We start from the raw sequence: 24,070 nt of genomic DNA, 5'->3' as shown, positions 1-24,070 counted from the left end.
AGTGAATGTGCATATTTATATTAGTTGGTTATACACCTGTGAAAAAAAAAATTAGTGTTATACCATCAATGTGATTTTTTAAATGATTAATGTTATGAACGGGCTGGGCCATTTAGTTAGTCAAAGGCCCATACAGAACAAAGACGTCTACTTTTTCCATGAGAGAACGGATCCAACGGCTAGTTTTGGAAGAAAAATAATTCGTGGGTTTACTAACGGAACGGTAACGGCAACGGCTCATCTTCCACTTTGCAAGAGAGGAGCCACAACGGCTAGTTTAGTTATAAAACGTTATAAGACTGCGACCTAAACGAGCTTCATTCACACTTTGTTTTTTCCCAAATTCTCTTTCAGTTCAGTTTTCGTTGTTGTTTACAAGAACTCGAAATTCAAATGGAGACTCCATCATCAGCCAAAAGGGTCACTAGATCACAGGCTATCTCTGCAATCAACGACTCTGATTCTGACTTCAAAGTTCCCTTTTCATCATCAAGTATGTTTGTCTTTCCCATCTTCTTTTTTAGGTTCTTGTAGTTTCTTTAGCCTTAAAGCATCTGCAGAGTAATTAGTTATTTATAAGTAACATAGATAGACTCGATCTTTCTGAACCTAATCCTTTTCTTTGCTTTTTGGCTCAGACAAAACAGAGGATTCGAGCATCGACCAAAGAAAAGAAGAAGACAGGTCTGCACTAATCGACATAACCAACGACTCACCGATCGTGGGTCTAACGATGCAGACACCTCCTTCAGGGTTCATGGTTAAGAGAAAAAGCAGCAGAATCAAGATCACGCCTGGATCTGGTGAAGCCCTTTTGAGAGGACAAGTCAAAACCCTTTTACACAAGGTTGAAGAAGGAACAGAGCTTATCCATTCAATAAAGACTCGTCCTTTTATCCATCTGGTCACTTCTCCAATGAGACTTCTCGCTCCAACTCCAGCAAATACTCCCCAATTTCCAAACTTTTCAGATGATGATGTCAAGATTAAGATCGCATCTCCGATTGTTGCTGGAAACTTGAGAACCTCTCAGATATCTGAAGAGAAAGAAGACAAGAGTATGAGCATAACTCGTTCTTTACTGTTTGACTTCACCGACAAGTCAGCTTTATGAGGAAGAAGAAGAAGAAGAAGAAGAAGAAGAGGAGGTTGATGGGTTGTGTGAAGGAATGAAGAAGATGAATGTAGAGACGAATCAAGCTGAATTTGCAGGGAAACATAACAGATTTCTTTACAACAGTGAAGACGATGAGATCGTAGAGGCTAAAGAAGTGTTGCATTTGAAAGGGATTCCAACTCCGAGAGGAAAGCATTTTAGGTTTGCTACTCAAGAAGAATAAGAATCTTTATTGGGCTTTGCTTTGTAATATTGGTCACGAGATAGTGATCTGTGTTTTTCAGGCCTAAAAAGGCCCATTTAAATAGGAGAGAGGTCGTTGTCTAATAAAATTTGGTGGTAAAACTAACAGAACACATGAGAAAACAAAAGGACGTTCCAACGAACCTTTCTACTTGTTCTATATTTACCCAAACTTGTTCTTTAGTGTGAAGTAAACGCCAAGACATTTTCAACTATATCTTGTTCCTAAATTCTAATTTTGCAATACTAAAAAACAAGCACCACGAAAAACTTAACAACTTCTCATCATTTTTGTCATTTAGTGGAATTTTCCGTCGGCAATGTGTTACATTTTAAAATAAATGATTATATAATATGGTGGAACCATCACATAGTAATGTATCAACTATGGAACTAGATCTTCTTGATTATGATTTATACTATTAGTTTTGTAAGACCAATTTATAAATGTTTTATTTATATGAAAATGAAGTTTGTTTAAAAAATAGCAAAAAAATCTAAGCAATGTATATGTTGAAATTGATTTAATCATCATAACGTGGTTAGTTTCATCTTAGTCAGTAATCTAGTCACCATCCGTTTAAGTGACAACAACCAACAGTTGCAATCTTTCATGAAACATATGTGTTCTTTCTTTATAAAAAGCTGAGGGTTCGTCATGACATGGACCAACTCATATAACTAAAGCAACAAACATCTCTTGATCATGGTTCGGGCCGAGATCGAAACCGGAGCTCCTTTCCGTTCTGTTAAAGAGGCTGTTACTCTTTTCGGCGAGAGAATTCTTCTCGGAGATAATTACATCAGCAAGTCCGTAGAGGTTGTTTATATATATATATATATATCAAATGCATATATCAATCGTAACATATGTGTATATATGAACTATATATTAACTTTCTTGCAATGATTTTGGACCGTGTGATTAGAGAAGCAGTTGCAAAAGCATTCAAGATGAGCTGGTTGAAGCAAAGGAGAATCTGAAGAAAGCTGAGGAAGAGAACAAGGTTTTGTCTCAGCTTATCGAAAGCCTTACACAAGAGCTTGAAACCACTAAAGAAAAGCTTAATCACTCACTCAGAAATTTCCCAGAACACCCTCAAGTCGAAGATGACCTCAAGTTTATAGAGGAATCCACGGTTAACGAACCGGACAACATAACCGAGATCAAGATGAACCGGTTTGATCGAAATGAAGTGTATGGTGATCGTCTAGAGAAGAGGCGTTCGGTGAAGTTTGCTAACCCACCATTGTTAACGAAGGTCATTGTGGGCAAAGAGGAGAAGAACCAAGTTATGGTTAAGAAGCAGACGAAGAAGATGAAGCCATTGGTTCCATTGGCTGCTTGGCTCTTTGCAAGAAACCGGTCTAGTTAAACCACCACTTTAGAGATCCTCATCTCGTGTTCAGTACTCATGCGTGCCTTACAAGTTAAGAAATAATATCCCTGAATTAATTGTTCTTAATACGGAGATTCATTCAAATTAGATCTTGTTACAAATTACTAAACAAGTGCTTATCACAAAGTCTTGTTTGGATAAACTATTAAATTTTGATTATATACAGAAAACGAGAGTTTGTGAAATACAAGCAATATATATTGCATGATGATTATATGTTAACTAGTTCAAATTTACTTATAATCAAAACAAATATTTTAACCAATACTATTAAGGAGACGACTAGAAGAAGAATGACAAAAAGAGATAGATACTAAGAGTAAGAGTAAGAGCCATTAATTAATATGTGAAATGACTCGAACACCTTCCCTCTTCTCTTCTTGCGTGGACCACTACTCCTACTAGGTTTGCGCATAAAATGCAAAACCTGGAAACCGAACCGGAACCAAATAAAAAGTGTCCGATTCTGAAACCGAATCGATTAGTTATTAAACCCGAACGGATCCTAATAAATGTTTCTATCCAAATATTCCGAACAGTTTGATACAAATATTATAGTCAAAGTAACCGTTTGAAACAAAACCCCCCAATGACACTCACTCGATTCAAACTAGAACCATTAATAATAGGAACATAACAACGGCACAACGAAAGGTACATTTATTTCAAAGCATGAAAGAAAGCACACAAACCAACATACATATTTAACTCAAAATTTCAATCCTGAGTTCCTGACCCTTGAAATTTCTCCTTGATGGTCATATCAATTTTGTTCTCCGTTTCAAGAGTCACACTCAGATGATTCTTCCAGTCACCAACTTTTCCATCGCGAAAGAAATCTTTGTGATCGACACCATTGACCGTTCTTCTAGTCTTATTCACCTCTCTACCACTTAATGCTACGCAGAGAGCAAAAAACTATTATAAACAACAAAAAGGATAATATTTTAGATGGAAATAAACAAGATTTACAGTATATACAAATAAAAATGGTCTCTCCTACTAACCAATTAAAAAAGTGCTACTTTACCATATTTAGTAAAATAATGTATTTTTCTATTAGTTAGTTTTATTTAATAAGACATTGTATTTTTCTAATAGTTAGTTTTAAAATGTATATCTGTAGTTTGTTATAAAGTTATATAATCTTGGATAAAATATAAATTATTTAATATAAAGAACAAACTCATGTAATACATTAATCAAGTTAAAAATTTGAAAACAAAACACAATAAAACAATCACTTTATATACTTAAAATTTATCGATAACACAATTAAATAATTAAAATAATGAATACAAAATTTATTTAAAAAACAAACTCCGCCTTACGGGCGAGCCTTCTTCTAGTTTAGAAATATATAGAAGGTTTTATGAGTTGTAGATAATTTATAGCTATTTTAACTATACTGTAAATCCGAAAATTTGTAAATTGATCGTAAACTGTTTCGCACTAAAATAGATAATTACATAAAACGGATTAGCTCATTTGACACTTTTAACATGATGAATTGATGATCCTATCAATCGGTTGTTTTATTAAATTTTGATGTCGAGATAACGAGAAAAATGGTTATGTGGCGTAGACGTCTTGAGACTATTCAATTGTGAGATATGAAGAAAGAGCATTGACTTGATCAAAGGGACGACAAGTTTGATCCACGTGATTAGACCTTTTTCTTTTCTTTTGGAAACAAAAATTGAGTCACAACGATTTTGACAGCCCGGTTTCTTATAGTCTGACTGGTGACCGGTCGCGCCGTCGTTTGTTCTTACTTCCTTGGTTGGCCAGGCCCACTCATGTAATAATTTATTATTGAAACCATTTTAAGCTACGCACCAGTTTTATTATATAAAGCTGTATGCATGTCACCTCGGATTAACACGTAGTGAAATTATGACCTCGTATGTGTTTTCTTTTTCTTTTAAAAATCTTACGACCATGACAATGTTTTTTACGAACGATTCCACGACTAACAGAAATTTACGATAGATAGTTCTAGCTAGGTAGACCACGTTTACATATAACAAAATTATTTTTAACATACGAAATCACGAGAAACGACTTTACATGCACTATGCTATAAATTTCTGATAACAGTGTCTCCATTATTACTATTCTTTCACATTTTCTAGAATTAATCGAACATAATTAATATATGATGTAAAACCACTTAATAATTTACTAGCCACTAAACCAAATGGCTTCACTAATATATGTCCTATTAATTTGAAATAAAGTAATTAATATATAACCAAAATATTTGTATAACACTAAAACTACAAGGAAACATCTCAAATTCTAACAAATTTCCAAATAAATTAAAATTCTGTTAACTAGTATAATACTATAAGAAAACATCGTATTTTCTCAGGCGATGTCTGTTGGTAAAACCCTCGGAAAAGGACTTTTTCAGACAGATTTATGAGGGATTGTTGTCTCGGTTTGACGTGGTTGCCATGTCAAGCAACTAGTATATATGATACAAAAAATGAATATGATGACATCAAGCTTAATTAATTAGATTCAAAATAGATAAATAGATCTGATATTGTTTAGTGTCAGACCAATTTAATCCATCATTATTTTTAACAAAATAAATAATATTCCTAATTCCAAAGACATGATTATTCAGTCATCACTTGCTCGATCTGTATATATATCTCTCCATCGGAGTCAAAATAAACAAAAACATATTGACACCATACCCATTCACCTGTATATAAGAGTACATAAATATACATAATGGAGATAAAGGAAGCAAGTAAGACTCAAAGAGAAAGACGAGGAGCATCGTCACTAAAGCAGATGCTGATGAAGAGATGTTCAAGCTTCGTGAAGAAGAGCAACGAAGAAGACGTGCCCAAGAAGGGCTATTTCGCTGTCTACGTGGGCCACTTCAGAGACCGCCACGTCATCCCAATCACATCCCTCAACCATCCAACCTTCAAGATGATGCTGCAAAAATCGGAGGAAGAGTTTGGGTTTAGGCAAGAGAGCGGCCTCACCATTCCTTGTGACCAAAACACCTTTCTCACTCTCTTAGACTCAATCACATCTTACTAGCTAGGATCGTAGTTATATTTTTGAGGCTTCCTCACATGATGATAAGAGGAATATATGTACAACTTTTGTTTTTCATGGCCTTTCTTCAATTGTGTTCCACGTTTCTTCACATGCATGTGTGTCTGTCTATCTCTACATATAATATACACTAACTGATGATCTAATATCTAAAATCATCGATACAGCATATTAATTAGCATATAATTATGATAATGTTAATGAGTCGTATAATCATGGCGCCTTCAATATCAAAATATCAATATTTAACATCTTAATTATCGTTAACCAGTACTTATGATACATGAAATGATAATATTAGGAGTCGTATAATCATGGCGCCTTCAATATCTGAATGTCAAAGTTTAAATACTATACTTTTAGTTTTGAACTTGTTTTTATATATGCTGAGAAAAACATAATCACGATACAAACTAGTAGGAGATGAGATCAAATTCTGATCATCTTACAGTGTAGTAAACACAAAGCAGGTAAATGCGCAGGTGTGACGGATAAGCATGAAAATGGACTTCCTCCGCCGCCACATAAGTCCAACTACATGACTATTTGTTTTCTATCAAAGATTTTATTCTGTCTGGACTCTTTTGTTTTTGGTTTTTGTCATATGATTAAACAGCTAACTCATTCTTTTTAAACATAAAAAATAATGAACGCATTATTCATGCTTATATTGCAGGCAGCAGCATGCAAGTTGATCATTTATTATAATGGCTTTGATAGTCCGGTACTTCTATACCGGTGATAAACACAAAGCAAAAGTATAGCCCTCTAAACTGTACATACAATCGAAATATATTTTTTGATTTCTTAAATTGGTTGTATAGAATTGGAATAACAATGTAGTTCAACAATTTTGCATCGGCTGTCACTTGTCAGCAAAATATATAATTTGTAACGTAACGTATAAAGAGGTCCACTTTCTAAGATATATGAGATTTTGACAGCATACAATTTACGTTTCTATTAAAGAATCTGTCTCTTTTTATTTTAGTTGTTATACATACCCGTAATTAAAATGCAAATATAAGTATAGAATAATCTGAATTTTTGACACAATAATAAAAAGTAAAACTTTTACATAACATTGGGTTAACATAACTGGGCCAGTATTTCTAACATAACTGGGCCTGCAGTCTATTTACAAAGAAGGTTACATGAAGGCCCCATAAGCCGACGACTATGAATTAGGTAGGGTTTCTGTTCTTTGACAAAACATTTTAGGGTTTTTGTGCTTATAAATAAGGGATGCAACCAAGAAGAAGATGAATATTACGTGGCGGTAAAGAAATGGGTCGTGTGATTAGGGCACAGCGTAAAGGTGCGGCTGGTTCCGTTTTCAAGTCCCACACCCACCACCGCAAGGGTCCAGCTAAGTTCCGGAGCCTCGATTACGGAGAGCGAAACGGTTACCTCAAAGGATTGGTGACCGAAATCATCCACGACCCAGGCCGTGGTGCTCCTCTCGCTCGTGTCGCGTTCCGTCATCCTTTCCGCTACATGAAGCAGAAGGAACTGTTCGTAGCCGCCGAAGGTATGTACACCGGACAATACCTCTACTGTGGTAAGAAGGCTAATCTTATGGTCGGTAACGTTCTTCCCCTTGGATCAATCCCTGAGGGAGCTGTTATCTGTAACGTTGAGCTCCATGTCGGTGACCGTGGTGCTCTCGCTAGGGCTTCTGGTGATTACGCCATCGTAATTGCTCACAATCCTGAAAGCAACACCACTAGGTAATTTCGGGAAACCAATTATTAGTATATAATTATATCTTCATGTTGCGTGCTGTTGTTATCTTATGCGTAAACCTAAGTATATTACTGGAACATCATTGTCTTACTTGACTTGAATAGCAATTTACAAGATTGATCTGTTTGTTGTACCATAAAAAGGGTTAAGCTTCCTTCTGGATCGAAGAAGATTTTGCCAAGTGCGTGCAGAGCCATGATTGGGCAAGTTGCAGGTGGAGGAAGAACAGAGAAGCCACTTCTCAAGGCTGGAAATGCATACCACAAGTACAAAGCGAAGAGGAACTGTTGGCCTGTTGTACGTGGTGTTGCGATGAACCCAGTGGAACATCCCCACGGAGGAGGAAACCACCAGCACATTGGTCACGCCAGTACGGTCAGGCGTGATAAATCTGCTGGTGCTAAGGTTGGTCAAATTGCTGCAAGGAGAACTGGTCGTCGTAGAGGTGCAGCTGCCACATTAGCAGCCAAGGCAGACTACTAGACTTGAGACACACTCTTCTCTGCTTTCTTGATTTTAATTTCTTATTTCTGTTAACACCCCATTGTAGCCTTTTACTTTAGTTATAACCTCTTTTTGTGTTGAAAGCTAATGAGCTTCGTTTCGAATCTGCCCTTTAAAGGTAGAATTTTGAATTCTTTAATTTATGAGATCTTTTGCGGTCATCTTGATGGTATTTTTTTACTACATATTACCTATACTTTGCAGTACATCTCCAGACTCTAGCTATATATTACAACAGTTTTTTTAAGCGATTACAAAACTCAACTCCGTTAATCGTTTGTTTTAAAAGACCGGACATAGTTTACTACAAATTAATTACGCAGATTAGTTTTGAAATCATGATTTAAATTAATATTGTCCGGCTTTCTCGACCTCTTAAACTGGTGTCATTAAACTGGTGCTCTAAACAAATAACTTTGTTAAATGAATTAAAATTGGTGCGCACAAATTGATCAAAATTGAAAGTTGTATCACCTCAGGTTTTGTTCCTTAACCAGTGATAGACAAGACTATAAAAGTGAACTCTATTTTTTTTTTTATGTTCAAAAACCATTTCTCTCATACCTTCCAAACTTCATTCTCTTAGCCCTCGGAGCCGCGGCCTCAAAGTTGGGCCTATACCGGTCATGAACATAGGTGCAACTGTCTCCCATATTACATCCATTCGCAGTGCCAAAGTAGATACATTGTTGATGAATCTTATTATTATTATCAATGCGTCCGTTGAATATTCCAGTTTGTGAATGGTATTGGTTAGTTTCATGATTATCTGTGCCATGTTCCCTTATAAGGTTTTTGAAATAGTCTAGACCCTTCATAGGTTGTACTACTGGTTTAGCGCTACCAATTGCATCTGCCCGGCTAAAGTTCATTGGATAAGAATTGAAACCGGTTTGAGGACCCCTTCCAAGTCCAATTGATGATTGAACATAGTTCATTTCAGATGTACGGAATGCGGAATAGGGTTGGTGTTGGGGTTGAGGATTTACTATTACCTTTGGTTCTGAGAAAACATTTGGAGGTCGGTGGAAGTTAAGGTTCATTGGCAGAGAACTCGATGGGAACCGAGCAGGCTGAGGTTGTTCTTTAGCTATACCGACATGGAAATGAACGGGCATTGGTATACTAGATGGTTTTCCAGTTATAGGCTTAGGTGGGGATATGCTTCCATTTACAGGCTTGGGAGGTGATACTCGCCTCTCAGGGTTAGTAAAAGACCGAGAAACTGCAACACTGTGTTCTTGAGGTATTATCACTGGCTGCGGCTTTCTAGCCATGGGTGAGGCGGTGACAGCACTGACAGGCTGCGGAACAGGTCTAGTAGCAGAGTTGATGTTAGTGACAATGGGCTGATTCTTAGTTTCAGAGGATTTACCTGATGTGTCAGTGATAAGATTCTTGATTAATTTTGGGTCGCTGAGGAACTTGATAAGTAGCTCAGTATCGACCAAACTCCCTTGTTCCTTGGTTTTCATCAGTGCAGTCAGAGCTGCAGAAGCAGCCAGACTCAAGTCTGGTGCAAGACCAGTAAGACCAGAAACCTGTTCTTGGGTTGAACATAGAGGTTTGGTCTCCAACTGACCCTGCTTGTTTGCGGTAACACCTGATTCAACCTTACTGTTGGATGACTCCTCTGAAGAAGATTCACTCTCGTCTTCAATAGGAGTGAGACGAATGGCAGGAGTTTTGCTGTCATCAAAGCATTCAGCTTCCACAGCCGGTGAAACAGAGGGTCTACATGAAAACAGAATGCAATCAGCAGGCTAACTAACACACCAACACAATGTTGAATAACCTAAGAGAAGAAGGTAAAATACCGAGAAGGGATGGCAGAGCGATGAGGATAGATAGCTTCCAGCACTTTTGAAATCCTCAAGTTTTCATTTTGCCATTCTGAGCTCCCGCCACCACATCCAACCAGCCAAGTATCATTGACAGAGAACTGCATTGTCCAAGACACATAATATTAATATCAGATATGATAAAAAAAGATTCAAAAGGGATTCACCAATTCTTTACAGTATAAAAAATATACCTTGGGAGGAGGTCGTTTCCATTTGATGCGAGGAATGTTTGAAACATTAGGCTTAACTGCATAGTGATTTCCTTCAAAACCAGGTGGAAGATCTGGCCCTCGAGGTTTCCTAGATGGGTAGCTATGACGTTGAGGCTGAGAGGCTACATTGGCAGGACTGTCCTCTGTTCGAAAAACCTTAACCTGTTCAAAATCCGCATAGTTAGAAGCTAACCAAAGCTGACTTTTTCGTGTATCAAAACTATGTAACTAAACCAATAAGGCTTCCCAAGTCTATCTGTAAAAAGATTGTAAATTTGTAGTTGCAGAGTATTGGATTGATGCATTCAAACTTCAAAACTTGATCATATCTTGTTTCAATCTAAATCTAACTGTATGTTGATTCAAATTTCCAAATCCAAAACCTTGAATATATCTTTGTTGATTCAAATCAATTTCATGTAAACTATATGAGCTAAAACGTTATCTTCAAAGATAGAAAAATCAAAGCCTTCTACATACCAAAAGAGCCGTCAAAGTAACAACAAACAAGACTTGGTTTCTTCACCATTTTTCGATTGGATATTGAAATTAAATAATTCAGCGATTCAAGATCGTATCAATCAATTCGTTGGGTTTAAAGGAAAACTTCAAAATCGAAATTTTAGGATCCAGAAATTAGGTTAATTGTTATAATCGAGAGTTTAGATTTGGTGAGATGGATCAATCAATTTGGGATTAGAAAGTGGATAAGAAAACATGGAACATATAAGGATTAATTATACCTGACAAAGCTTAGGACCTGGTGGCCATGAAACTCTGGGTTTCTTCGATCTCTTCATATTATTCATATAAATCTCAAAGAAACAAACCAGTGAAAACAAAATTCGATTCTTTTTGATTCAACCGGTGATCGTTTTTTTATCAGATTCAGATCAAATATGAATTTTTTCTGCTAGATCTACAGATTTCTTAACGAAGCAAATTGAGATTCGAAGGATTTTGATTAGGGAATTGGTCAATACGATGGATGAGTCAGAGATCGGAGAGAGAAAACGGAAACAAGAAAGAGACGTCGGCGGAAGGATTTGGGTGATGATGATGATTGATTGATTGATGAGAAAACCCTAACAACTGTCTCTTCTATTTTCTTTTTCTTTTTAGTACACGGTGGATTTTGTTAGGACGTTCCTTTAGAGACTGTATTTATATATAACGGAAGCAGTTATTTATTTATTTAATTTCGTGTAATTCTCAGGTCTCAGCTAACTCCAAATTATAATTGGATTCCTAATTTATATTTATTTATTAACTCAATTGGATTCCTACTTATTTTAAAAAATTAAATAAGATTTTTTCCTTATTTTTGGCTATTTATTTTTTATTAAAATGGAAAACCAAATTGGCATTACAGATAAAACAAAGTCCTACATTTACAACTTAAAATTGAAATTAAGCCCACTTACTCTAAATCCAACTTTTTAAAAAAAATAAGAGTTAAAAATGCCACTTGTGAAAAAGTATCCACACGTGAGAAGGATGAGTATTGACACGATCTTTATCAGCCATATCTAACGATATGGTTCAGCTTTGTCGCTGGACTTTAGATCCATCATCGCTAGCTCCTTCTATAGGTTTACCGCCGCCGGCCTGCCAAATTTTGCTGTACGTTCTTATAATTCTGGCCATGACTCCAACGAATCTTTAGATCTCAATTCAAAAATTCTTCAAAAAAAGCTCCACCTCAAAACCTTAAAAGGTCCACTTCATACCAGTCTTCATACCAGTCGGTAGTAAGTTACAAGGATATTAGTCCTTTAGAAGAGCCAAGCCGACAGTAAATCATACATAATCTAAACAAGATTTAATTTTAAGTCATGTAGAAAGAGAAAACACAAAAATCCAGCACTTAGACAAAACTAAGTTTGGAATATTTTAATCCGACCAAAACACCGGCTACGCCTGAGTTGAAAGCCGACATTAAATTGGAAAAACAACAACTAGTCCGACTAGAAAATTAGAAGACGAAAAGATAAAATTGACATTTTTCTTTTTGAAAGGTTCAAGAAAGTTAGGAGACGAAAATTGGCACTTTGATTTAGGCTTCGCATTGGAAGAGTTGACGAATATTCCGGTTGGTAGGAGACGGAGATATCATGACGATGTGACGATAATGGTAATCACTCTAAGTAACGATCAACGCAAAGGCTTCTACGACTACGATCGTGTGATTTTGATTATGATGGCGACAAATGTTGGATTGGTAAAACTGTAATGAGTCATACTGATTTCTTTTAGACTTTGGAACTGATCACTATTTTGCTGGGTATTATTTCAGTGCACAGTACATATATTATATCATTGTAGTGGTCGTAGAGCCTAGATTTCATCCGTTTGTCAAAGCTTTAGTCACATGTTCTGTTATTTTTTTGGGCATTTTGGGTGTTTATCCGGTTTGGTTTGTTGTTTTGGATTGTAAGTTGTAACATTGACTGAACCGGTTTTGTCAATTGGTTTAAACTACTAGTGAAATAAAATAAATGTTGATTTGAGAGCTTTAATAAATAAAGCATCTTATTATTATATTCAGAACTTTTACATTAAAGGAAGGGGGATAAAATTGGGAGCATAAACACAGCTATAACAACAGAAAACCATGGTGTCAATTACAAACTTCTTGAGCAAATCTCCCCTGACAATATAGATGCAAGCCGCATAAGTGTTCTCGTCAGCACAATAAATGATGAAGGTGGTCTTGTCATAGATGAAGTAACTAATGCCATAACACTCGATAAATAAGTTTGGCAAGTTATTTGGTAGCAACGTCAACAAGTGAATCCACACAACTTCGTCTGATCCATTGTTGTTACTAGTATCAATCTTATTCTTCGTAACCCAAATCTCAACCTTCCTTGTCTTATAACATTGCTTTAACAAGGATAACCTATCTCCCCTGAAAACTTACAAGTAAATCGAAAGCATCAAACTTCCGACAAGGAAGAAGACAAAAGGGTTTGCATATCTCCCTAGAGAAATCAAAACATTGGATGAGAAAGTCATCAGTGTTGGGAATAGGAGAAAGCCAATAGAGATTTCCGTTCAAAGACACACTGAATCGTGTAACATCGGTTAGGAACCAGTCCTTGTTCGATATTTCAATAAACTTGAACGCGTGAGAGGCACAGTCGTAGATCGCAACTCTCTGGTGGTATACGTAAGAGCTCCCATCTTCAGGGCGACACATTAAATACCCCAAGATTTTGTAAACCTTTCCGTCTCTAGTATTATCGTATCCTAAGCCACAGACATTGAAACCTTTATCCTCGTACTCGATCCATTTAACCTGTTTCAACCACGGATTCCAAAAAGCTGTCCCCTTAGGACTAGCCCAAGAGTTACAAAACAAGAACCCATCGCAAGCAGTGATGGTTATGTAAGCAAATTTCCAGTCACGGTAAGGGATACCAGAGGAGTCTAGCACACGTAACTTAATCGTTGGATCAACGCCGTCGAGACCGATGATCTCTATCGAATAAATATTGGAATCGGTCATGAAGATGAACTGAGGACAAGCACGAGCGAAGTGGTTTTTGATGAAACTCTTTTCATCGAAAAGATAATTCCATCGTTTGCAAACGGATCTGAATCGAACAAGAGATTGGGCTGCAAGTCGAGACAGTATATCTTCCTCTAGCTCCCATGGAAGCGGAACCATTACCTCTGGTTATTTTTTGGGGCGTCAACGAGATCTTCTTCTCTTTGCAGTACTTTAGGAGAAGAGCCATATTATTATATATTTTATACCCCACTAGAAAAGTGACACAGTTTTGTTGTCATTATTATTGGATTAAAGGATATTGATTAACTTTAGATTATGTAGTAAAAAAATAAGCAAATAATACCATTATTGGACAATGATTATTGGACAATTGGTCAGAAAATCTTAAGAGAATTATGATTTTTTTTTTTAAGTGCCATTATCATTTCTGTGTTTATTATTAAGAAGCCCGAAACTTTATAGAGTTTTAAAAAAACTTTAATAACTCTTTTAGGACTAAGAAGAACCCTTCTTAACTAGTTTCACACATCATCATCTTAAAATGTAAAACGAAATGGGGAATACGTCGAATGTATCCTATCAGTATCTCTTGAACTTCGTGGGCCACAATTCTCAAGGACGCCCAAGTAATCTCATCCATAAGGCCCATCACTAAGTCTTTGCAATCTAAGTTGAATTCAAACCTTTGTAAGCCCAATTTTTTAATGTTCTTTCCTTCAGAGAATAGCCAACAAATAAGATAATTGCCAAAAACAAATTGCGCTCACCGTGAGGCTTGAGCATGTATAACCAAATTGCAACCCTTTGTTTCACACCCTCAATTGTTTTCTCAATTGCCTATTGCACCATTGCCCGAATAGACTCTTCCTAGTACTTGAACAAGTTGAAGAACTATCACATTCCCATCTCTTCGAACGACCTTTATAATCTTCTTTGCCTTTACACCACAATTCGTCAAGTTTTGTAAACTTAAGAAGAGACTTTGGTTTAATTGAGTTGTGTTATTTACTTGGGATACGTTTCCCTTATATACATGTATATACCTATGTGTGTACATCAATATTCTCTAAACCTTATCTTTAGAGATACTAAACACATCTAAACAAAATTCATATCTATCTAGCTCGACATATTCACATCTATCTCGATAACACTCCCCTCAAGTTGGTGTGTGTAAATTTAAAACACCCAACTTGGAGAAAAGATACTCTAAAACTGGAACTACCCAATGCTTTAGTAAAAAGATCAGCCACTTGATCGGGTTTTTTGTATAGATAAAAAAACCCTAGGAATGTTTTTTCCTCTTTATCACGGTGGTCTAAAGTTTTCTTTCTGTCTTCAAGTTCATTAGTCCAATATTATAAGAGATGACAACAAAGGTTTATCAACCTCAACACAAGTTGTAGCCAAAGTGAGTCAAGTGACCAAACACCATAATTAACGTTGAAAATCATGGTTGTTGAGCAATTCAGTTTTGGTTTCCGTGTTGCATCCTCTAGATTGAGATTGTAGTTTAGCTTGGAGAAATCCACTAATGCTAGAATATTCGTTCGATGGATAGTAATACGGGCCACATTTTGATGCTTGTCGAACATATGAAATAATTAACTTCTTTAATTAGTGTCTGATCGAATATAATTCTTGGTAAGACTAAGTTGGTATACCTAAGTTCCGGATGCATAAGATGGTCCAACGCATGGTTTATAATTTTCACTTGTCTCAAGTCTCAACGCTTTTTTGTTGTGGTCAAATGATCACTTTGCTTGGTTGTCGAAAGAATAACAGGCAAAGATAAATAATATATAAAAGCATATCTTGACAAACCAATCAATTATTTGTGACAGAAAGAAGAAAAATAAATGAAAATGATTGAAGATTTGTAAAAGGAAAACAACAAAGGTGATTTGAAGCATAAGATTCCTAAAACAAATCGTGGAGATTACATATTGTCCACCACTCGAACACAACTCAAGAGACTAAATATATATGTTAGTATGTTTCGGCATTGAGCCAAGTTATACTCTTATCATTTGCTTCATTTTTTTAGTAAATGGTGAGTTTCATTTCTGTCTTTTTTTTCAATCCAATTCTCTCAATTTTTTCAGTTGAGTACAAAATAGTAATTGCTTCTACAAAAAATTACTAATATTTTTAATGTATCAAATTTGTAACTTTTTAATTAATTTTTGACTACACTAAATGTATATTAAATGCTTTGTTTGACTACTTTTCACTCTAATTGTTTTTGCAATTATTGTCTTATAAACTTTCAAATACTTTTCACTATTTTTGTTTGGACAGTTCATAAAATGATTTGAAAATCTTAATATGTTTGTTTTTGTGGAAAGTTTGCAAATGATCCAAGAAAATTCTATAGTACACCATTGATGAGTTTGACCACAAAATAAGTAAATCATTAACGTGTTATACATAAACAAGGAAAATATCCAATCAATAGTCAATTAAAAAAAACTTAAAGACCAACAAAGATTACCAAACTACCCTTATCCTGAAATTGACTAAAATACCCCTCCGTCTTCAACCTCTCTGACCCTATTTAAATCAGCTAAAACTCTAACAGCCCAATTCAACACGGATTTTCAACACAGAGCTGACGTTAGCATTTGTCTCTGAAATCCCAGATCCGAAAACCCAACAATGGCGTCAGAGAACAACGGATCCAGATCCGATTCCGAATCCATCACCGCTCCCAAAGCTGATTCCACCGTCGTTGAACCGAGGAAGATAGCTCTGATCACCGGAATCACCGGCCAGGACGGATCATACCTGACGGAGTTCCTTCTCGGAAAAGGCTACGAAGTTCATGGTCTGATCCGTCGATCATCGAATTTCAACACCCAGCGAATCAACCATATCTACATCGATCCACACAATGTCAACAAAGCTCTGATGAAACTCCACTACGCCGATCTCACCGACGCTTCCTCTCTCCGTCGTTGGATCGATGTGATCAAACCTGACGAAGTTTATAACCTAGCTGCTCAATCTCACGTCGCTGTCTCCTTCGAGATCCCTGATTACACAGCCGATGTAGTCGCAACCGGTGCTCTCCGTCTCCTTGAAGCCGTCAGATCTCACACCATCGACAGTGGCCGTACCGTCAAGTATTACCAAGCCGGATCTTCGGAGATGTTTGGATCAACTCCTCCTCCACAATCGGAGACGACGCCGTTTCACCCCAGATCTCCTTACGCAGCTTCCAAATGCGCTGCTCATTGGTACACAGTGAATTACAGAGAGGCGTACGGTCTCTTCGCTTGTAACGGAATCTTGTTCAATCACGAGTCACCTCGCCGTGGTGAGAATTTCGTGACGAGGAAGATCACAAGAGCATTGGGAAGGATCAAGGTTGGTTTGCAGACGAAGCTATTCCTTGGGAATTTGCAAGCGTCAAGAGATTGGGGATTTGCAGGAGATTATGTGGAAGCAATGTGGTTGATGTTGCAGCAAGAGAAGCCAGATGATTACGTTGTGGCAACAGAGGAAGGACACACAGTGGAAGAGTTTCTTGATGTGTCATTTGGGTATTTGGGACTCAATTGGAAAGATTATGTTGAGATTGACCAGAGGTACTTTAGGCCTGCTGAAGTAGATAACCTTCAAGGAGATGCAAGCAAGGCAAAGGAAGTGTTGGGGTGGAAACCACAAGTAGGGTTTGAGAAGCTTGTGAAGATGATGGTTGATGAAGATCTTGAGCTTGCTAAGAGGGAGAAAGTGCTTGTTGATGCTGGATACATGGATGCTAAGCAGCAACCTTGATTTGATCAATTATACAAAGATGGAGTTTCTTACATTTATCTGCTTTTATAGAGTTTTAAATTTCGTTTTTTTTTCTTTCTCTTTTTGTTGCTTTGGTGGTTGTTTGTTGTCTTTTTATGTTTTAGTTTCTTTGTTGCTTTTTAAGTTATCTAAATTGTTTCCCTCCAATGAGTTGAGGATGAAAGCGCAGTGAATTTTGAATGAAGGAGCAAAAAGAATCATATACTACAGTTCTTCAATTCATGAATCTTTCAAAATGACTTCAATTCACCCTGAATTTGGCTAATGTACACAAACATAAACATGGTTCAGATTCAGATATCACTGGGATTTTAAGGCAAAGAGCAGGTTCAAGGTTGAGGCATTTGAGAGAGAGCGATTTGCATGTGAAGCATTCTTAGGTCAATAAAAATGTGACACACAAGTAAACTGCATGAAAAGATTTCAAACTCACCGGAAGAGAAACACAAGAGCTTTTCTTATTGAGATGTCGGGTTATGCTAACGACTTTAGAGTATCACCTGACTCTAAACAGTTAAACGCACAAACATATCATCTATGATTTTTGCGATTTGCCATTTTAAAATTTTACATTTGAGACTGCTCAATCTCAGTCTCAGACCCAAATCAAATTTAGATTTGTGAATGTACTTCTCACAGAAGCCACACCACTTTTAATTTAGTGCTCAGGAATGAATCGCTTGGATTTTTGTCCTTTATAATTACAAAATAGAGAGCGACAAAACGCTGCGTTTCCAAAGGCTAGATTTCTTGGCACGGGGTCTAAGTGAGAAGTTGAGGCCAAACATTTCCTTGGATGCCAAATCCATGTCCACGAACCCCATGAGCTTTCCCACAACTGAGGCGCTCTCTCGGACATGATCCATATCTTTGCTCTCTGACCAGAGACGATGTGCCAGTTGGAGCCGTCTGTGCTTTGTATTCAGCCCAATACCCCATCTCAAGAACACGTTCTCTCTCTCCTCTTTCGTCAGTTTCTTCTGCATCAGCTGACTCAGCTTGTACCTCTCCCTGTTCAACGCCCTCAGGCTGTTTTGTTTCATGGCCCAAACAGTTAAATAACCGAATACATTCACCGTCAAAGAAATTTAAGGTGTTTTTGGGTGAATATATATACCTGGACATTGATGTAAGAGTGCGTCCATTTTCAATAGCTTTGTTATTGTGGGTAAAGGTTTCTCTGATGTACTTGAGCCTACGGAGTTCGACCTCCATGTACAAGCAATCTTTCTGATCTCCTCTGAAGAGAAGGAAGAAGTAACTTCTGTGTGACAAGGAAACGTTGCAAGCATGCCATAGCTCTATTATCTCCATCTCGAGTCTTTTGAACTCCAACGGCCAGTTCAATGGCATGGTTAAATAGTCTTGTATTGGGTCAACCGCAGCGTCCTTGAAACTCTTTGACGATCTTAGAGCCAAGAATTTTTGCTCTATCTCCTCCATCTGCCATGATAGAGGTGGTTCTCAAAATAATGACGATATCTAAAGGTCGTACCAAGTATAGGTAAACGAAAAGCAAGCTCTGCTTGACCAAGTTAGGAAAACTAACCGATAGGTGAATGATTCGCTTGTCCCTCTGAGGAACAGTCTCTTCACCTTCGTCTTGGCTGATTAAAGCTCTACCACTTGTCTGGCGTGCATACACATGAGATTTAGAGGTAGAAACCTGTGATCCATTCGGTGATGACTTTATCATATTAACACCATCTAAACCAGCTGGCATTCTTTGGGTGTGGTTGAAGTCTTTCTCGAACCAAGTTGCTGGCATGCTCATCCGGCTAATATGCTTTGGCAATGGTGGCCTCTTGCTGTTGGACGGTTTCAGGTTGCTCTCAGCTCTTTCATTCTGATACCAGCATGGTGGTGTGTTAGCATCTCTCTCAGACAGAGAAAAGGAAGAGCTTGATACAAAGCTTGCTCCGCAGCTTCGGCTTCTAGTAAACCCCGTGCCTCCCGCCGTTTGCCCATTACTCTCAAGATGCCAAGCATAAAGCTTTTCAGGAGACGGAGTGACAAAATCTTGATGTGTTGGGTCTCTTTTGAGGTTAGAAGACTCATCCGGAAATGATTCGTCAGTAAGTGACAAAACACAGCGTGGAGAGACTTTGATCGGTCCACTTTTCTCCTTTGTTTGGATAGAGACACTACTGACTTCCTTAACTCTTTCTTCTTCTTCTTCCTCTTTTTCTTCTGTTTCTTCTTTTTCTTCTTTTTCTTCTGCAGTTTCTGTTGGTGGTCTTGAGTTCTTTGACTCTGGTTCACATAATGGTAGTGCACTCACAGCCTTACACCGGTCTGGAAGTATATTTGGCTCTGGATACATGATGATACCAGGACTCTCTGTTTCTATGCATTGAAGTTCCGTGCAGGTATCTTCAGAATCCACCTCACTTGGTTCGTCCATTTCATGCAATCGTTCCCCCTGAACACGAGACTGATCTACAGATTCCCCCTTGTGAATGTGCAGTTGGTTTTTACTTTCTACCCCACGAATATTAAGTCGAACTTTAGTGAATTTACCAGGAGTTACAAACGCAAGGTGTTGAGCTGGACTACTTGCACCCGAATTCAACCTCAAGTCTGAAAGCTGGAAAACATTCTCGTCAGAACCATGCTCGGTTGATTGTGGGGAAATCATAATGGACGCTTGCGCTGATAGGGGACTCTCTGGTGTTATATTTAGAGACTCCCATGAACTACGCACCCGTAACTTGGGGTACTGACGTCCCAGAACCACCTGGAGGAATACAAAAACAGGATTATAAATCGGGCAGTTGAAAGGCTTATCATCCGGTGAAACTAAAAAAAAATGATATTAACGTACATTTGTGTTTGTCTGTTCTGAGTCTGTTGATAATATCTCTTGTTGTGGTGCTTCTCCAATAATCTGTTGAAGATCCTCAATCCGAGAATAAGCCCTCTCTAATTCTTGTGCTAGTTGGAATACCTCTTTATTTAGCTGTAAATAATGAAATGAACGTAAAGTCTCTAGAGTGAATGAATCATGAAAAAGATTTACATATTAAGACAGATCATGAAAAATATTTACTGGTATGAATGAACTACCGGTAATACAAAAGTTGGTTGTCACAAAAAAAATATTGGGTAAGTGAGCTCTCATACTGCAACTGGTTTTTACATAACTTAATATGTTGAATGAAGTAAATAATCGCATTACCTTTTCGATTTGGAGGTCTTTCTCCTTCAGTAATGCAGTTGTGTCAGACACAACAAGAGCTTGACGAGGGCTGCTCAACTCGCTCTCCAGTTTAGCCAATTCTCTCTGTAAATGTCTAACCAGAGCTTTATCAGACATGACGACGTTGACTTGTGCATTTGTTGTCACCTCCTTTGCACAGCTTGCGAATAACAATGTGTTTCTTGATTGCTCAACGTGTACTCTTGCAGGACTCAGTGTGCAGATTATGGAAGTTCTGGCGTTTCCTCCCAAGGAAGTCTGAAGTATGCGTGTCAGCTTTGAATCTCTGAATGGAATGTGCCCATTTTTTCCTTTACTGCATTAAGCTAGCCACATAATTCAGTAATGTAAAAAGAAGCAAACATTAGATGTTAATAACAGCAATCTGCTAATAACTTGGTAAACTGGCGTTACTGGGCGAAAGTCCTATGTTTCAGCTTGGAACTCAACTCTCAAAGACAATGATTAGCTGCTTAACCATCTTTGAATATAGGGAAAGAATAAAGAGCAGCCTAAGGTGGCACAGATCACAGAATTTCATTGACGCTATAGGTCACAGGCTAACCTTAGCTTTCGAATGACAGTTCCTAGTGTTAGTAAACTTCGGTTTATATGACCACCTTCTTTCAACCTTGTGCCAGCTGATAATGATTGAGATGCACGTTCACTTCCAGCAAGATCAATGAAATTCTGCAGGATAATTAGTTAATCTATGAATATATTTCATGTTTTGTTTTAGGATAGTACATAATGGAAGATTTAAAAGTATATACCACTGTCGCTGTGAGTGTACTAAATTTATCCTTCGCCAAATATTCACGTGCTGTGCTTTCAACTGTCTGTTAAACATATCAGTCAGAAATAAGTAGAAAACGCAGCCTGAAGACTGCAGTGTCGTATCATTAAACTAAATCAGCAGAATGCCTTACCAATCTCAGAATCTGATGAGAGCGGGAACTAACTTCATTTAAAGCTGTCTCTCCAATTTGCCGTTGAGCTGCAATGATGGGATGATACTTAGTGAAACTTGTGACCAAAACACTAAAAGTATTAATTGAGTACATGTTAGGAAAATAAGTACCTATACAGATTGATAAAAGCTCCTTAAAATGATTCCAGTCCCGCAGAGTTTCCTCCGTGAGTTTCTCGACAACTGTTCCTTTCTGTCCCAAAGTAAATGACCAGTAAAGTGAGATTATGCATACCAATTCCATAAGATGCCAGTCCCAACTTTTACCTCAGGATCATCTAGAACTCTGAGTGGACTAATGTCTGTACTCAAGAGGTCTCTTACAGACTCATTATAGATCTCCATGGCTGAGAACTTCAGAATGAATTCTCTTTCATTGTGCTGCAAAAAACAAATAATTTTTTTAAAAGGCGACAGTTACTGAATGAATTGGAAATAATGCGGTAAGATTACTATGAAGACTCTGATATTGTTAACTTTACCTTCTCAATGTAATCATATATATCAGCCAAGGCATAATCCGTAATACCAATCATAGTGTATGTCTTTCCACTGCTTGTTTGCCCATATGCAAAGACACTAGCTGAAAACAGTTGAAATTTGTATCAAACATGAGCCACAGAGGATAAAAAACTAAAAAGCAGTAGGAGACATGCCTTACCATGAACCCCACTGACAACAGAGAGAGCCACTTCCTTCGCCCCTTGATCATACACCTCCCTGGTAGAACACTCAGGGCCAAACACTCTGTCTAGAGGCATAGGAAAGCTCAGCAAGATAAATTTAAGGATTAACTTTGATCAAGAAGTTTCAAAAGTGAGCAAGTCTTACCAAATGTGTATGCAGTGGGGTACATGGAACGCTCTGATATAGAGAGATGACTCCTGTATATGACCGTTTCATCATTGATACACTCCCAATCTGCCACATCATTCCTTGCCCTTTCTCTCACATTTAATGGCCTCAGACGAACAGAAACAAAAATCTTCTCTTCCCTACCACTCGATCCTTGCATCTGATCCTCTCCTATACCCATCTTCACCCGTCACCTCCCTTCCCGCATCCTACCCCAAAAGAAACCAGGTCAAGAACAAAGCAATGTCATACATATAGAGAGAGCGAACAGGAATTATGAGGACAAATCAATCACTAAAGATCATCAGACTACTTATCAACTTGTCTATATTCATGTCTTTGGCAGAAGAACATTGTCTCTATCCACGTGTTTTATATCCAAAATATCTCAGCAGAAAATGACAACGAAATCAGTAACATGGTTTTTCTCATCATTGTTTGAGACATAAAGAAACCCAAGTTTCATATAATATTATGGAGAGGATTTTGTGTGTTTTCGCAATGGTCCCCCTCCTAAACAGTCTGTCAAAAAGTCTTCCTTGCATGTTGCATAAGTTTCAAGCCTACGCTCATATTTTATTGCCTAAAACCACAAGAAAACACTTAAACAAAAGAAATCAGTTACCTTAACAGATTTGATATTATAATAATCACAGCCGTTTCTGCAGAATGTTCAATGTGGAGCCAAGAATCTTTGGTAACTCCATGTGCACAGTGAGGAAACAAAGTTTGTGACTACTTACACATGTCTCTGGTAAACAACAAAGAACAAAAAATCCAACACAAACTTAGCCGTAAGATCCAAGAAAGTACTAATATAATAACGAACACGACGCAATTACACCCAAACAAATTTCAAATCCTTTCAATAGTGTGACATGCCTCGCCGGAACATGAACCTAAGTTTCGGCGAGGAGCTCAGAAATTCCTTTCACCGGCTCACAGACTCACACTAGAACTTCAAATCAACGAATCTCACAAAATTCAAAACCAAAACTACCAAAATCCAACCATCGTGCGTAGTTCTACTAGAAACCGGAACCGCAAAGCATTAAGACGAACCAATGCCACAAAATCATAAAATCCGGTAAAGGGATCAAGAACAATCAACGAATTTGTTCTCACCTGCGAATCAGCGAATGAGGTATGGAAATCTGAGAAACGAGACCAAATGCGAGATGGAGAACAATGGCAGAAGCGACGGTGTTCCGACGGAGGAACGATGCTAAGGAGGCGATTCGGAGAAACCAGAGATTTCTCAGGCGACCTATTTCGCTTTCGCTACAGCGATAAAAAATAATTCAGGTGTTTTCAAAAAAAGTCGGAATTGTGGAGCTGTTAAATCGTTAATGGCTTTTTGTTTTCTTCGTCTTCATTGGTACAATTAAGGAATTAGCTAATTATATTAGCGCGCTAAAGAAAGCATCATTTAGAGCAGCTAATGATTTTTTTTTTGTGTAGAGAGACTCTCTCTTGTTGCTCGTAAATCAGACAATTGTCCAAGAATATTAAAAAAAAAATAAAAAAAAATGGATCAGCTTCTGTAATTTATCTACATTTGGTTTCAGCTTAATTAAA

General features: G+C 37.5%; 9 protein-coding genes, 1 long non-coding RNA gene and 1 other non-coding gene across 16 annotated transcripts; 6 read left to right on the top strand and 5 right to left on the bottom strand.

Moving 5' to 3' along the window:
• The first annotated feature begins 326 nt into the window (after positions 1-326).
• On the top strand, positions 327-1,615 carry AT3G51230 (chalcone-flavanone isomerase family protein). The gene is made up of 2 exons (NM_114982.3): positions 327-493; positions 639-1,615. Exons 1-2 carry the CDS (start codon positions 394-396, stop codon positions 1,112-1,114), a joined length of 576 nt encoding a protein of 191 aa, NP_190691.2. The 5' UTR covers positions 327-393; the 3' UTR covers positions 1,115-1,615.
• Positions 1,616-2,031: 416 nt separating this feature from the next.
• Positions 2,032-2,974, top strand: AT3G51220 (WEB family protein (DUF827)). The gene is made up of 2 exons (NM_114981.3): positions 2,032-2,180; positions 2,290-2,974. Exons 1-2 carry the CDS (start codon positions 2,067-2,069, stop codon positions 2,734-2,736), a joined length of 561 nt encoding a protein of 186 aa, NP_190690.1. The 5' UTR covers positions 2,032-2,066; the 3' UTR covers positions 2,737-2,974.
• Positions 2,975-3,477: 503 nt separating this feature from the next.
• On the bottom strand, positions 3,478-3,793 carry AT3G51210 (P-loop containing nucleoside triphosphate hydrolases superfamily protein; the record flags this gene model as incomplete). The annotated part of the gene is made up of 2 exons (NM_114980.1): positions 3,478-3,678; positions 3,791-3,793. 2 exons carry the CDS (start codon positions 3,791-3,793, stop codon positions 3,478-3,480), a joined length of 204 nt encoding a protein of 67 aa, NP_190689.1.
• A 1,712-nt stretch (positions 3,794-5,505) lies between these two features.
• On the top strand, positions 5,506-5,941 carry AT3G51200 (SAUR-like auxin-responsive protein family; the record flags this gene model as incomplete). The annotated part of the gene is made up of 1 exon (NM_114979.2): positions 5,506-5,941. One exon carries the CDS (start codon positions 5,506-5,508, stop codon positions 5,824-5,826), a length of 321 nt encoding a protein of 106 aa, NP_190688.1. The 3' UTR covers positions 5,827-5,941.
• A 1,190-nt stretch (positions 5,942-7,131) lies between these two features.
• On the top strand, positions 7,132-8,160 carry AT3G51190 (Ribosomal protein L2 family; the record flags this gene model as incomplete). The annotated part of the gene is made up of 2 exons (NM_114978.3): positions 7,132-7,574; positions 7,734-8,160. 2 exons carry the CDS (start codon positions 7,132-7,134, stop codon positions 8,071-8,073), a joined length of 783 nt encoding a protein of 260 aa, NP_190687.2. The 3' UTR covers positions 8,074-8,160.
• A 171-nt stretch (positions 8,161-8,331) lies between these two features.
• On the bottom strand, positions 8,332-11,290 carry AT3G51180 (Zinc finger C-x8-C-x5-C-x3-H type family protein). The gene is made up of 4 exons (NM_114977.3): positions 10,894-11,290; positions 10,130-10,312; positions 9,912-10,036; positions 8,332-9,828 (listed from the first exon to the last, which is right to left on the bottom strand). Exons 1-4 carry the CDS (start codon positions 10,957-10,959, stop codon positions 8,637-8,639), a joined length of 1,566 nt encoding a protein of 521 aa, NP_566947.1. The 5' UTR covers positions 10,960-11,290; the 3' UTR covers positions 8,332-8,636.
• A 273-nt stretch (positions 11,291-11,563) lies between these two features.
• On the top strand, positions 11,564-12,037 carry AT3G08185. The gene is made up of 2 exons (NR_141404.1): positions 11,564-11,773; positions 11,819-12,037. It is a non-coding gene; the product is annotated as an other RNA (long non-coding RNA).
• Positions 12,038-12,670: 633 nt separating this feature from the next.
• AT3G51171 (F-box and associated interaction domains-containing protein) lies at positions 12,671-13,874 on the bottom strand. Its single transcript, NM_001035760.2, has one exon. The coding sequence runs from the start codon at positions 13,821-13,823 to the stop codon at positions 13,053-13,055; it is 771 nt and encodes a 256-aa protein (NP_001030837.1). The 5' UTR covers positions 13,824-13,874; the 3' UTR covers positions 12,671-13,052.
• Positions 13,875-14,292: 418 nt separating this feature from the next.
• AT3G00870 lies at positions 14,293-14,632 on the bottom strand. Of its 2 annotated transcripts, NR_143877.1 has the most exons (2): positions 14,435-14,632; positions 14,293-14,333 (listed from the first exon to the last, which is right to left on the bottom strand). It is a non-coding gene; the product is annotated as an uncharacterized misc_RNA (transcript). The 2 variants fall into 2 exon arrangements; NR_143878.1 differs by lacking the exon at positions 14,293-14,333 and having other exon boundaries at positions 14,362-14,632.
• A 1,322-nt stretch (positions 14,633-15,954) lies between these two features.
• MUR1 (NAD(P)-binding Rossmann-fold superfamily protein) lies at positions 15,955-17,686 on the top strand. The gene has a single exon (NM_114976.4). The coding sequence runs from the start codon at positions 16,326-16,328 to the stop codon at positions 17,445-17,447; it is 1,122 nt and encodes a 373-aa protein (NP_190685.2). The 5' UTR covers positions 15,955-16,325; the 3' UTR covers positions 17,448-17,686.
• A 185-nt stretch (positions 17,687-17,871) lies between these two features.
• AT3G51150 (ATP binding microtubule motor family protein) lies at positions 17,872-24,002 on the bottom strand (the record flags this gene model as incomplete). Of its 5 annotated transcripts, none has more annotated exons than NM_001203120.2 (15): positions 17,872-18,497; positions 18,586-18,911; positions 19,018-20,205; positions 20,293-20,427; positions 20,647-20,983; positions 21,233-21,357; positions 21,441-21,506; positions 21,597-21,664; positions 21,749-21,830; positions 21,905-22,018; positions 22,120-22,220; positions 22,299-22,388; positions 22,469-22,701; positions 23,118-23,243; positions 23,618-24,002. In NM_001203120.2, the coding sequence occupies 13 exons, from the start codon at positions 22,671-22,673 to the stop codon at positions 18,170-18,172; spliced, it is 3,165 nt and encodes a 1,054-aa protein (NP_001190049.1). In that variant the 3' UTR covers positions 17,872-18,169. The 5 variants fall into 5 exon arrangements, with proteins under 5 accessions (NP_001190049.1, NP_001326055.1, NP_190684.3 ...); NM_001339492.1 differs by having other exon boundaries at positions 17,910-18,497; positions 22,469-22,690; positions 23,618-23,887; NM_114975.3 differs by having other exon boundaries at positions 17,910-18,497; positions 18,586-18,905; positions 23,618-23,823.
• Between the last annotated feature and the right edge of the window lie 68 nt (positions 24,003-24,070).

Source organism: Arabidopsis thaliana, chromosome 3 (assembly GCF_000001735.4).
Source record: "Arabidopsis thaliana chromosome 3, partial sequence".
Classification (NCBI taxonomy): domain Eukaryota; kingdom Viridiplantae; phylum Streptophyta; class Magnoliopsida; order Brassicales; family Brassicaceae; genus Arabidopsis; species Arabidopsis thaliana.
This window is presented reverse-complemented; position numbering and strand designations above follow the sequence as displayed.

Bases quoted from the DNA above. Each gene is read 5' to 3' on its own strand.
- AT3G51220 (NM_114981.3), top strand. From the start codon at position 2,067: ATGGTTCGGGCCGAGATCGAAACCGGAGCTCCTTTCCGTTCTGTTAAA. The intron at 2,181-2,289 runs GTTGTTTATATA...CCGTGTGATTAG, and splicing joins ACATCAGCAAGTCCGTAGAG to AGAAGCAGTTGCAAAAGCAT.
- MUR1 (NM_114976.4), top strand. From the start codon at position 16,326: ATGGCGTCAGAGAACAACGGATCCAGATCCGATTCCGAATCCATCACC.
- AT3G51230 (NM_114982.3), top strand. From the start codon at position 394: ATGGAGACTCCATCATCAGCCAAAAGGGTCACTAGATCACAGGCTATC. The intron at 494-638 runs GTATGTTTGTCT...TTTTTGGCTCAG, and splicing joins AGTTCCCTTTTCATCATCAA to ACAAAACAGAGGATTCGAGC.
- AT3G51180 (NM_114977.3), bottom strand. From the start codon at position 10,959: ATGAATAATATGAAGAGATCGAAGAAACCCAGAGTTTCATGGCCACCA. The intron at 10,037-10,129 runs GTATATTTTTTA...TGGACAATGCAG, and splicing joins GGAAACGACCTCCTCCCAAG to TTCTCTGTCAATGATACTTG. The intron at 9,829-9,911 runs GTATTTTACCTT...GTTTTCATGTAG, and splicing joins CGCTCTGCCATCCCTTCTCG to ACCCTCTGTTTCACCGGCTG.
- AT3G51171 (NM_001035760.2), bottom strand. From the start codon at position 13,823: ATGGTTCCGCTTCCATGGGAGCTAGAGGAAGATATACTGTCTCGACTT.